A 13638-nucleotide genomic window follows, 5' to 3' on the forward strand; every position below is an offset into this window, starting at 1 on the left:
GTGTGTCCGCGTACCCGTGTGTGTATGCCGGTGTGTCCGTGTGTCCGCGTACCCGTGTGTGTATGTCCGTGTGTCCGTGTGTCCGCGTACCCGTGTGTGTATGTCCGTGTGTCCGTGTGTCCGCGTACCCGTGTGTGTATGCCGGTGTGTCCGTGTGTCCGCGTACCCGTGTGTGTATGTCCGTGTGTCCGTGTGTCCGCGTACCCGTGTGTGTATGTCCGTGTGTCCGTGTGTCCGCGTACCCGTGTGTGTATGTCCGTGTGTCCGTGTGTCCGCGTACCCGTGTGTGTATGCCGGTGTGTCCCTGTCTGTGTGTGTCCGCGTACCCGTGTGTGTGTATGCCGGTGTGTGTGTCCGCACGCGTGTCCGCGTACCCGTGTGTGTATGTGTGTATGTCTGTGTGTCCGTGTGTCCGCGTACCCGTGTGTGTATGCCTGTGTGTCCCTGTCTGTGTGTGTCCGCGTACCCGTGTGTGTATGCCGGTGTGTCCCGGGCCCGCCCGCGCCGCCGCAGCCCGGTGGCGCCGCCCGCGCCTTCCGGCGCCGTGACCCGGCAGTGACGCGGCCATGGCCGCCCGCTGAGGCGGGAGCGGCGAGCCCGGCGGGGCGGAGCGGGGCGGAGCGGGGCGGGCGGCGGCTCCCGTGCGGGCGGCGGCTCCTCGGCGGCCGCGCCGTGTGGTTGGCGCTCGGGTGAAGGGTGAAAGCGGGCCGGTTTGTGGCCGTCGGCCGCGGTGCCGCCGTGCCGCGGAGCGGGCGGGCTGAGCGGCGCTCTGTCCCCTCAGGCGCGGGAGCCGCCGCGCCCCGGCTCCGCCCGCCCGTGCCCGCGGCTCCGCGCCGCCGCGGCCCGAGATGAGGACCGTGCTCATGGTGGCGGAGAAGCCGTCCCTGGCGCAGTCCATCGCCAAGATCCTCTCGAGAGGTAGGGGCGGCGGGGCGGGTGGCGCTGCCCGCGGCGCGGGGCTGTGTGCGGGCTGCCGGGGCCGCTGTCGCCGCGCTGAGGGTGACAAACGCCTGGGCAGCGCCTCGGCTGTCTCGGGGGAGCCCCTGGGGAACCGTGCCTTCGGACAGGTTCATCAAAGAGCGCATCACTTTCTGATCCTTAATGGGCTAATGCCTGTTTAATCCAAGAGTAAAGGAATCTGGTTTTGATGTTTTGTGCTGTAGTGTGCCTTAGAGCATACAGGGTCTGGAAAGTACCAGTCAAGTAGCAAGTTGCTGTTCCGAGATTTTTGAAGTAAAAGTTTCATAAATTTGGAAAATAAATTGATTATAAGTGTGAGTTCGAGAAAACTAGCTGTATTTTTGTAAGGTTTCACGGTGGGAGGGAAAGGCTGGTGGAGATAATGGATAGTTTCATTTGAAAATGAAATATACTTTAGGAAAGCCCTGAATTGATACTTAATGAAGTAAAAGTTTGATCAATGAGTAGAATTTTGTGATCAGGAAGACCTAGCTGTAATATCTAAGAAAAGGGGGATGTAATATCGCATAAAACAATTTCTTTCAATAGCTGAGGGCTTTTTTTTCACCTCATGAGTATTTCTGCTCCTGCTTTCACAGGGAACATGTCCTCTCGCAAGGGACTCAACGGTGCGTGCTCTGTGCACGAGTACACGGGGTCCTTCATGGGACAGAGTGCCCACTTCAAGATGACATCGGTGTGTGGCCACGTCATGACTCTGGATTTCATAGGTATTTGCCTGCACATCAGATGTTTTAGCTAATAGGGCTTGTAGAGCTGCCAGGTCCTTCAGAAAAACCTTAGAGGTCCCTTGGTATACTGTAAAGCAAGATGTGTTAGGGCAGTAAATTTTCCATACAAATTTTGAAAGCCAAATGTTTTGCAAAGGAAAGCTGTTTGTTTTATAAATATTCCTTCAGAGCTCCACTTAATATACTTTTGCTTTTCAGGAAAATATAACAGCTGGGACAAAGTGGATCCAGCAGAACTTTTTAGCAAAGCTCCCACAGAAAAGAAAGAAGCTAATCCCAAACTGACCATGGTGAAGTTTTTACAGGTATTCTTCCTTATGAGTAATATTTAGAGTTATCATTGTCTATGTTCCTAAGTAAGAATTCTTTCAGGGAGCAGCTTTTTTGTCACAGTTAGATCTATTCTGTTATCATAGTATAAATGATATTTTATTTTTGCTGGTTCTTACACTGCTGAAGTCTTTGTTAAATTCACTTTTGCCATTGCCCTTCTGAGTTTTTTGACAATTGATGTCCTGCTTCTCAGAATTGGAGCATTGGATACAAGTTTAGCTTTAATAGCAAGTGCAAGGCACAGCTTATAAATGCTTTCTTTAAAATGAGTCTGTGTTGGTTCCTGTTTGCAGTTCACACACCCTGCTGAAACCAGAAAAAGAAATATACAGGTGGGGAGGTGTTTTTTTGAGTTGCTGAAGAACTGTGCTCATTCTTCTCACAGGTGGAGGGGAGAGGCTGTGATTGTATTGTCTTGTGGCTGGATTGTGATAAGGAAGGAGAAAACATCTGTTTTGAAGTAAGGGTTCCATTTTTAAGACTCACAGTACCATAATATATGTTGGACAAGACTATCAATACATTGTTATATGAGTATACAGTAAAATTCAAACTGAAGTTAAATAAAATTTTAAAGGCTTAGAGGGCCTTGGTGGAAAAACTCACATGCTTTGAGCTCTATAAGATGTCAGTTAAAGAGTATCAATACATTTCAGAGGTGTTGCTCATCTCAGATAAACAATCAGGCCTCTTAAACGTTAGAACATTCCAGTGCTTCAAGAATTGGTCTGTATTCCATAGCTGCAGTAGTTATTTTTATGTCCTTATAAAACTTAATCTGTTATCTTTCTTTTATTAAGCAATTGAACGCTTTAGAGCACAAAAGCTGCTTGTAAGTGTAGGCTTACTGCCGAAATTTGGCCTCTGCACATAAAAAGCATAGAACTAAAACTTTGCTAAGATTTTTTTTTAACACCCTATTCCCAGAAGTCTACATGAAGGGTATTTGTTTGGCGATTTTCTATAGTGTAAGGAAACATCAGGTTTTGTTTTAAGTTCTTTACATACTGTATCATTACTTGTGCCCTAGCAATGAGTAGAATAAACCCAGACAGACACTGGTACATGTTCACCAAAAGGTGCTGCAGCTGCATTGGTGAATGTCTTTGCCCTTAGCCAAAAATACTGATTTGCTCCCAGCAGTTGCTGTGTAGTAAATAAACCCTTCAGTTTTGTTAATTCTTCATATGCTTTTGAGTGGATGGACAAATACTGCTCTGGCTTATCAGTTAATGTACTGGCATGACATCTTGCTGAATTAAAAAAGCAGTGACACAGAAACAAGTATTTCGCGGGAAGTGGTTTTTTATCTTCTGAGAGATAAAGCCTTTATCTTCCAAATCCTTTTTAACTGCACTTCTGATTTTCCTTAGGTTCTTGATGCTGTTCTTCCTGTCATGAACAAGCCCCGTGGCACGGAGAGGACGATTTACAGAGCTAAATTCAGCTCCATCACCGACACAGACATCTGCAACGCCATGAATCACTTGGGAGAGCCCAATCGCAACGAGGCTCTGTCCGTGGATGCCCGCCAGGAGCTGGATCTGAGGATTGGCTGTGCCTTCACCAGGTGACAGCACAGGCTGCAGATGCTTTTGGGGAAGGCTCAGGAGTGGCTCTGTGCCCTCGAGGTTTAACCCCAGCCAAGCCTCACGCAGCTGGTCACTGCCTCCCCACCCCTGGGGTGGGGGACAGTTCTGGATGGGTAGAAGTGGGAGAACTCACAGCTTTGAGATGAAGACAGTTTAGTAGGCAAACAAAAGCTGCACACACAAGCAAAGCAAAATAAGGAATTAATTCACTGTTTCCCAGGGGCAGGCAGGTGGTCAGCCATGCCCAGGAAAGCTGGCCTCTACCAGCCATTATGTTTACTTGGGAAAACAAATACCACCACACCATTTCCCCTCCTTTCTCCTTATTCCCCCAGCTTTATATGCTGAGTATGATGTCACATGATCTGGAATATCCCTTTGGTCAGCTGGGATCCTGGCTGTGTCCTCTCCCAGCTCCTTGTGAGGCAAAACGATTATGTCTTATTTAGCTGTAAGAAATGATGTTTATCAGAATGCTTTTCTCCTAATGCCTGAGTGATTCTGTACTCGTATTTTGTGCGTGTATGATAGCGAAAACTTCTGCTTTTCATGGGAATGAGGATGTTAACATATACATTCCTCATTTGTTTCCCCCTCCTCCTTTCTCCTAGGTTCCAGACTAAATATTTTCAGGGTAAATACGGGAATTTAGACAGCTCCCTCATCTCCTTTGGGCCATGTCAGACCCCAACACTTGGATTCTGTGTTGAGAGGCATGACAAAATCCAGTCATTTAAGCCTGAGACATACTGGGTGTTGCAAGCTAAAGTAAGTTTTACAGTACTTGTTTTTACAAAAGAAATGCATTTGTATTTAGTTCATTCATAAATTCGTAACTGCTGACAAGAATTCACAATGCCTATAGTTTACTCATGTGTTCTCATTCTGTTCACATGTGTGTCACCACTCTCAAGAGCAGATTCCAGGATGTCAGTTTTGTATTAAAGTGCTTATTGTCTGCTGCTTATAAGAATTCTTCAGTGCTAATCATCTAAGCTTAGATTCAGCCAAAAAGACTACTTAAATGGTTCTCTTTTGTTCCCTGGGGTCCTTGGACTGACTGTTGTTAATTTGAATCCAGGAATTAATTAGCCTGCCAACAAACATTGGCATTGCTGAGTATTGGAATTTTAAAGCAAATAAAATGCTCATTGTGTTAATTGGCAATTGAGTCCTCAGAGTACTTTGGCAGCTTAGAGTAGTTTTACAGCCTCACTGCTGTCCAAGCTCTGAGGGCAAACCAACAGGGTTTTATGGCTTGTGATCACAAGGATTTTTTAAGCAAATAAGGGATTCCTTATTGGTAAAAAGTTACCATTTTTTTATTTTAAAAGTAAAAAAAAAAGTCCTTTTCAGGGGCCCCCCCCCCAAAAAAAGAGTACAACTGCATGTTTGAGCACTGGTGTCCTGGTGTGGGTTTGTCCTAAATTTGTCCTAACAAATCCTGTATGTCTTAGGACTCTTGTTGGGAATATGCATTCTCACACTTCTAGGAGTAGAGTTGGTGGGAATTAATTTTTTTTTTCTGGTCCAATAGGTGAACCCTGAAAAGGAAAGTTCTCTCACTTTGGATTGGGATCGAGTGAGGGTGTTTGATCGTGAGGTTGCTCAAATGTTCCTGAATATAACAAAGATGGCAAAAGAAGCAAAGGTAAGAATATTTACCAAGTGCCAGTAGATCTATATTTCATATAAAGGAAATATGATTTAATATTTCACTTGCTGCATATTGAGGCTTTTGATTGTTTTTGTTAAAGAGTGTAGAATATCTGTACTTTGCTTTTTACTTCATTCAGGTTTGTGTAAATGAGAATAAAAGGCAAGGGATTTTTTTAATGTAGATTGTACTGTGCTGATGTGGTCATCTCAGCAGAAGCCTCTTCTTAATATTGACTTTGGAAATGCTCATCACTCATGATAGGAACTCTTCATTACTAAACCTGCTAGGAAATACTGTTCAGATGTCTCCAAGCAGACCTCTTATTTCCCATGAGACATTGAATAAATCGGAATTTAATTACGTGTAGGGCAATATTCCTGCAGTTAAATATTTAATCATGTGTATGGTACAGTCTTTATAGCCAATTAACTTATAACTCTGCTCTGTTCAATACTTGTTTGACACTGTGTTTGGATTTAAGTGCTTATAGACGTCAAGGTTCAAAGACTGCTTGAAGCTTTTAAGGATCTGCATTCTTGTAGTTAGGACTGTTGCTTGGAATGAGTACTAAATCACTGTAGCACTGAAAGTAGGTGCTGCTGAGGTAAGTGGGAAGTAAAGACAGCAATAAGCTGCCTTGCTGTGTTCCCAGTTAGTTATAGATCTGATCTAGTCCTGGCACAAAGGGACTTTCAGACTTTAATTTTAGAACATGATAAAATTATCTCCAGTCAGATTTTCTAAAGTAAAAATATATTGGTGGTTACTGTTTTAAGAGAACAAAGAAGATGTGATAAGAATAGACAATAGTAGGTATGATACATATTTATAGATGTGATCAAAATTATGCATTTACCAAATGTTAGAACTTCTACTGTGAAAATGCTGTTTTCTAGGTAGAATCTGTGAGCAAAAAAGAGAAGGTGAAGCAGAGACCACTGGCTCTGAACACAGTAGAAATGCTCCGAGTGGCCAGCGCTGCTTTAGGTAGGTACAGAAGTTCAGATCTTCACACTGTTTAAAAGCAAAATACTTTGGTCTCTCAAAACAAATAATACATAATTTTGGGCAAAGGATCAAGTTTAGACAGCTGCTTGTCGAAAGTGAAATGTTTGGCAAGATCAAGATGACAAAAGTCTTATGGAAAGGATAAACCATAATTTATTTAAATATTTGGGTAAGGTGTACATCCACATGCAGCAAACCATAATCACAGGGATGTATAAATGAATTTTGTTTTCTCCTGTCCCCTCAGGAATGGGTCCCCAACATGCCATGCAAATAGCAGAGCGTCTTTACACTCAGGGTTACATCAGCTACCCTCGAACAGAAACTACCCATTATCCAGAAAACTTCGACCTGAAAGGATGTTTGAGACAACAAGCCAATAATCCTTACTGGGCAGAAACTGTGAGTACATGAAGCAAAAGCTGTATTATCATTCTCTAGTCTGCTTTAGATTAGATCTTGCTTGGTGTGTTATAACCTATAAGCCTTCAGAAACTTTAAATATCTCTAGTTTCTTTTATTTGTGTTGTACTGTTATGGATTTGATCTGAGTAAGCCAGTTCTTTCTTCACCCAGGTAAAAGCATTGCTGTCAGAAGGCATCAATCGTCCAAGGAAAGGCCATGATGCAGGAGACCATCCTCCCATCACCCCAATGAGAGCTGCAACAGAGGCAGAATTAGGTACTGGCAAATTTGGTACTGTTGGGACACTGTGTGAGGAAATCAGTCCCTTGAGGTGTAAGGTGCCAGTTTCAAAATTACTGAGTTTCAACAGAAAATTATTTGAATGGCAAAAAGTGAGGAGGGAGCAAACTTGATCCTCACTGAAACTTCTAGTGACAGTGAAGTTCAAAGCTGCTTCAGCAGTTGATCCTTGGGACTATAGGACTTCCAAGAAAAAGAAAACAACTTAATGCCTACATTTCTAGGAGAAATTTGTCCCAGATTACTACCTTCCAAGTACTGAAATTTGATTATATTTGTGGCTGAGGTGTTGTTTCTCCCCAGGTGGAGACGGGTGGCGACTGTATGAGTACATAACTCGGCACTTCATTGCCACTGTCAGTGCTGACTGCAAGTACCTGCAAACCACCATTTCCTTCAGTATTGGCCCTGAAAGATTTACCTGTGTTGGGAAGGTGGTAACCTCACCAGGTAAGACAAATCAGGAGTAAATGTTAGCTGCAGATTAATTTTTTTTCCCATTAATACACTGGATGGATATAAAAGTGAAGCTCTGGGGACAAGGGCAATTGTGAAGAGTTTTTTGAGTTCTCAAAGCCAGAGACCAAATCTTGTCCTAATTTTTGTACTTCAATTATGATAGAAAAAGTGTTATTTTTCATATATGAGTCTCAAAGATTTAATGCCACATTTGCCAGTGTGAAGACCAGTCTTTTTACAAACAGTAAATGCCTTTTGGGGGATAAATTACACAAAGGCAGAAGTTTTTTCTTGGGCTTCTGTAAAAAGAATGTGACAGCACTACTGAGACTTTTATGGTGAACTGGCAAATTGTTTGTTTCTTTACCTACAGGATTCACAGAAATTATGCCATGGCAGAGCATCCCATTAGAAGAGAGCCTTCCCCACTGTGAGAAAGGAGATCTTTTTCCAGTTGGTGAAATAAAGTTGCTGGAAAAGCAAACCAGCCCTCCTGATTACCTGACAGAAGCAGAGCTGATCACTCTGATGGAAAAGCATGGCATTGGTAGGATGTTGCTTAACTTACATTGTTCTGCAGTACATCCACCAAGAGTGCAAAGAGTCTGAGTCACTCCTCTGCACTGTCTCTGTCAGTAATGAGCTCTCAGTACTCATTTGGATCTGTGCAGTGATCATCTCTTCCCCTTCAAAGCATCACGCCTGTAGCTCCCCTCAGCAGATGGTAGATTGTTTCTTCCCCCACACTCCTTTCCCTTTCTTACCCTTATTTTTAGTAGTTTCTGGTTTCTGGCCAAACATTTCTGGCCAAAGCAGTATCCTTTCATAACACATCCCTGTCACTTCTCTGTCAGAAAGAGCTGATGTGTGGAAGGAAGCACCTCCCTATTCTTAGGAATGATTTCTTTTCTTTTCTTTACAGCTTGCTTTAGCTTACTCTCTTCAGTAATCCTTCTGTATCTTACAATACAATTTACCACAATTCTACTTTCCTTTTTCAATTTGACTTGTTTCTTTTAATGTATTTTCATGAATTTGCCCCATCAGAACAAACGCAGTCTCTTACTCTGCTGTGTTTTTCCAGAGTAAATAACTGTGAAAAATAGATATCTTCCCAATACTAATTTCTTGGAAGAGATTAAAGGACTAAGGTTAAACCATATGTTTCAGACTTACCAGAATTGCAAAGGAACATCAGAGTTACTAGAGAGATGTTATGCACTGGAAGTTTAACTATTAAAATAGTTAACAGTAAGAAGGTATCTGAATTTAAGCAGTTTTAGGAGCCCTGTAATTAGACATTAAACTAGAGAAGGCGGAAGTGAGTCATTTGATGCAAACTCTGTTTTGGTCAGGGTGGATATATTGTTTTCCTTTGTGTGGCAGGAACTGATGCCAGTATTCCAGTCCACATTAACAACATTTGCCAGCGAAACTACGTCACAGTGGAGAGTGGTCGAAGACTAAAGCCTACAAACCTTGGCATTGTTCTGGTTCATGGTTATTACAAAATAGGTCAGTTAAATGCTCTTCCCTTCCCATCCTCTTACCTTCATTTGCCTTTACTGTATCAAAGGCTGATGTCAATATATAAGTTACATTTCTCTCTTAAATAGTGCACATTTTGGTGTCAGTTTATGTATGAATGTTTTCCTACCTCCATTTTTGACTCTTAATTGCTGCTGTCTCTGGTTTCTTGTTAGATGCAGAATTGGTTCTTCCTACAATCCGCAGTGCTGTAGAGAAGCAACTCAACTTAATAGCTCTGGGTAAAGCAAATTATCATCAGGTCCTGGAGCACACCCTTGACATTTTCAAAAGGAAATTTCACTATTTTGTGGATTCTATTGCAGGTAAAACTTTCTACATGTGAAGTTCCCTACAATTACTTAGTTGTTGCATAGAAAATACTTGTATATTAGGCTCCTTTCAGAGGTTTAGGCTTTCTGAAATGTTGTGCCAGGACTGGAAGTTTCCAGTCAAATTAATTTGCTCTGCAAAGGGAGATGGACTGAATCATGTCTCCAAAACTCTACTTCAGGTTTATTTTGTGCCTGTGCAGTGGTGAGTTTTTGAAAACTTGAGATCAGCTGAACCAGTGTGTTTGTGCATGCTCAGTGCAAAATCCTGTGTATTTGTCTTGTTCTTGTAGACAAGGAAGAACATTGTGAGTAAAATACTTTAATTCTCACTTCTTTACAGGTCTGTAGATGATTTTGTGCAAAGTTTCCTCTTAAGAACTAGAATTCTATCATTAGTGTGATTACTCCTTTTGCAGGTATGGATGAGCTGATGGAAGTGTCTTTTTCACCCTTGGCTGCCACAGGCAAACCCCTTTCCCGCTGTGGGAAATGCCATCGTTTCATGAAGTACATTCAGGTCAGTCTACCTCATTCTTGGAATTTGAATGCCACTTGCTGGGGAGCATTAAGTAGAAACTTCTTTTCTATTATTGAACTTGGCTTCAAATGTGGTCATCACATTGGAGAGTGCCTTTCTGAAACAAAAAAGCTGATCGGGTTCTGCTTTGGGGAACAAACCAGAGAGCAGCTCCAGCTGGGTTCACCACAAGTTTTAAACTCTGTTGACGCTGCAGTTCTCAGGAGATTGGTGTTCTGTTTCCAGGCCAAGCCGAGTCGCCTGCACTGCTCTCACTGTGATGACACCTACAGTCTCCCCCAGAACGGTACCATTAAACTCTACAAGGAGCTGCGTTGTCCCCTGGATGACTTTGAGCTGGTGCTGTGGTCATCTGGGTCCAGAGGAAAGAGTTATCCACTGTGTCCATACTGTTACAACCATCCTCCCTTCAGGGACATGAAAAAAGGTAGGAGTTCTGCAAATACACAGGTATCATCCTCACTTGAAATAGATTAGGTACAGTCTCTACAATGGGCTTTTTAGGAGTTTTAAAACGAGTGTTGCTTAGTATAAAGTGCTGTTCAAATTAGACTCTAGATACCTAAAATTCACATTAAACTTACTGACCAAAATTTATTAGTTAACAAAGTTTTGAAATTTTTTTTCATAGAAGAAGTAAGAAAATAATTTACCGGTATGCACTGTAGGGTAGGTGACCTTCACAACACTCAGCATGCAGTGAAAAACACCAAGATACTGATGCCTTGCAAATTTGAGTAGGCTTAGATAGGAGTATAAACAAAGACCAGGTCTTGGGGATGTTTTGATAGAGATAAATGGTGTGTCAAAAGCTGCTGAAGGATATAAGAAGTTGGAGTTAGTTCAGTTAACTGTGGGACTGAAACTTACTTAAAGTAGTGCACTGCAGCTTTTTTTGCATCTTTTTATTACCATCTTTTAATTAAAAATATCTTGGACTAACAGTGAGTAGTTCAAGTATAAAATAACAGATAAGCAGGAGCCATACATTTAATTGAAAACGTAATGAGTTGTCATCAGTAATCTGTCTAAAGTACTTCTGCTGTACAGTGGCAGTATATGGCAATTCTGAAAACCATTATAGAAAAATTCTTCAGCAGGGGATTATTCTGAAACTGTGAAGAGGCAAGTTTGCCATTTTGGGAGCAGTTCCATTCTTTAGTGGTTTAGAAAATCTGCAGTACACTGAAGTGTCTCTGGCTCACTTCCTTCATCTGGGTAGTGTGAGTGGTGAGATGAAGGTGGCATGGTTTCACTCCTCTTCCCCAGGAATGGGCTGTAATGAGTGCACCCACCCCACGTGCCAGCACTCCCTCAGCATGCTGGGAATCGGGCAGTGCGTGGAGTGTGAGAACGGGGTTCTGGTGCTGGACTCGACGTCGGGGCCCAAGTGGAAGATGGCCTGCAACAAATGCAACGTGATCGTGCACTTCTTCGAGAACGCCCACAAGGTGCGGGTGTCGGCCGAGACGTGCGAGTTGTGCGAGGCGGCGCTGGTGGACGTGGATTTTAACAAAGCCAAATCGCCCTTGCCTGGCGATGAGACGCAGCATTCGGGCTGCGTGTTCTGTGACCCCGTGTTTCAGGACCTGGTGGAGCTGAAACACGCGGCCATGAGGCACCCCATGCACCGGGGGGGACAAGGGAAGAGGCAAGGGCGGGGAAGGGGCAAAGGCCGGAGGCCTGGAGGAAGACTCAACCCAAAGAAACCCAAGGACAAAATGGCAGCTCTGGCTGCTTACTTTGTATAATGGCCACGCAACAGGAAAATAAACTTCTTATAAAAGTGGGTTTCTCTTTGAGTTAGTTTTTAAGCATCTTTGATGTTTCACTGCTTTCCTGTTCTTAGGACAGTTAAACACCTTAGGTTGCTCCCAAAACAAACTATTTTGGATCATCTGCATTAACTAAGTAAGCCTTTAAGCTTTTAATTGGGATTCATTGATACAATTAGAGCTCACAAACAGTAGGGAGACTCAAGAAGTCTACTTGGACTGTTAACTGTGGCTAATAGAAAGGAAATGGAATTTGTCTCTTCTGACATTTCTGGGGCCTTTGTCAGCAATGCAAGTGCCAGGAATATAAGAACTGATTAAGATCAGTGTTATGCTGGCATAGTCTTTAAATGTGGCATGAGACTTGCTTCATCTGACTTTGAATCTTCAAAAATAAGAAATGATTAGTAGCTGTCAGGTTTTTAAATTACATCTGCAGTAGCAAGAGTACTGCTTCAAGTCTGTCATTCTGCTGCATAAATGAATAATGCCAACAGACATACAAAATGGAAATTATAAATGTGAAGGGCAACATCTGCCATGAGCAGTGATTCCCAAATTATGGCCTGTGCAGACAAGTTGGTATCTCATGGTCAATGGGCCCCAGTTAAATAAGACCTCCTCCTCCTGCTGCTGGAAGACTGAGTATCCATGCTAGTTTGTTCCTCTGTGGTCACACAGATCATATCTGACAAACTACAGTTTGTTCTGTATGTTCCCTGAACTGTCATTTCAGTGTTGGTTAGTTTTGCTGTCAAAAGGAGTGTCCTTGTGCTTTTGTGTGCAGCCCTGAGTGCCACATTGCAAAATCTCATTGTACAAATATATAATACTCCCCCTTTTCCTTCTGTGTGCTCATGGCTGAGCATGTCTGGTCATCTGGTCAAGTAGTACAGTTTGGGTCATCTACAGCCCCAAAACAGTTTCAGCACTAGTTGTGGTCAGATGGAAGGTGCAAAGGCTGCTGCATTTCAACACAGAATATGCAGAGAGCGACCTGACGTGGGATGCACTGGCAACGAGAGGAAAGACAAGTCCTTACAAAGGTATGTTACAACTCTGCTGTTTTGGTTGGCACAGTGTGTGCATTTACTGAACCAGAGAACACAGCCCAAATACCACAGCATCAAGCCTGTTCTCTGATCAAATGTTTGTTTATACAGTTACAGCTCAAACATGAACTATGTTTTAACAGTACTGCTTAGAAGATACAGACATAGGTAAAAGGGGTTTTTTCTGTAGTTCTTTTTAGTTCTTTCTGGTAAAACCAGGCTGGAGCAAATAGCTTCTTTTCATGAAGAACCACGACTTTGTATTAAAAATGAAGTTGATGTGGTGCCTCAGAGTTGTAGGTTTTGGCATAAACTACACCATCTTCCAGGGTGCTTGTCCTGGTTCAGTTGTTTAAGTCCTCTCTTACCTGTAGCCTGGTTTGAGCACCACGAACTGCTCTGAACATCTCTGTGTGCCAGCTGGCTGCTGCTGGCTGGGGTTTCTGTAATGCTTGGAGAGGGTCCTGGAAGTGTGGGAAACCTGTCAATGGTTGTTCTCTGTGCCTTCTCAGCTGAGTGGGAATGCTTTCCTCTTCCTCCAGGTATGGCTTGTACTTTGGTTATTCGCTGACAAACTTTTGGTTGTAAAATCTCTTTGCGCCATTCCCATTTGCATGTATCTCCATGTGTGATTTGTCAGAGTGTGTAATTGGTCATAATCTAATGTAGAATAAGTATTTTAGGATAGAAAAGCCACTCGCCTGTGTCAGTACTCACCTTGAGTACTGTGAGCAGTTTTGGGCACCACAATATAAAAAATACATTAAGCTACTAGTGTTATAAATTGGCCAGGAGGAAGCATGCAAAGGAGAGCCACGAGGATGGGGAATGGTCTGGAGGGGAAGCCATAGGAGGGGTGGACGATGCTGTCAGGCACACGGTGAGGTGCTGGGGGGATCCTGATGGTCCCTTCTAGCTAAGTTTATTCTAGGATTCCATGA

General features: G+C 43.2%; 1 protein-coding gene across 1 annotated transcript; it reads left to right on the plus strand.

Annotated features, from left to right (window-relative positions):
* Window positions 1–752: 752 nt before the first annotated feature.
* On the plus strand, window positions 753–11661 carry TOP3B (DNA topoisomerase III beta). The gene is made up of 17 exons (XM_066331388.1): window positions 753–918; window positions 1560–1691; window positions 1911–2017; window positions 2431–2505; window positions 3419–3615; window positions 4249–4405; window positions 5175–5288; window positions 6194–6284; window positions 6553–6707; window positions 6882–6987; window positions 7315–7461; window positions 7844–8017; window positions 8857–8985; window positions 9174–9323; window positions 9749–9849; window positions 10096–10297; window positions 11140–11661. The coding sequence occupies exons 1-17, from the start codon at window positions 849–851 to the stop codon at window positions 11619–11621; spliced, it is 2589 nt and encodes an 862-aa protein (XP_066187485.1). The 5' UTR covers window positions 753–848; the 3' UTR covers window positions 11622–11661.
* The last annotated feature ends 1977 nt before the right edge of the window (window positions 11662–13638 follow it).

Source organism: Sylvia atricapilla, chromosome 17, assembly GCF_009819655.1.
Source record: "Sylvia atricapilla isolate bSylAtr1 chromosome 17, bSylAtr1.pri, whole genome shotgun sequence".
NCBI lineage: Eukaryota > Metazoa > Chordata > Aves > Passeriformes > Sylviidae > Sylvia > Sylvia atricapilla.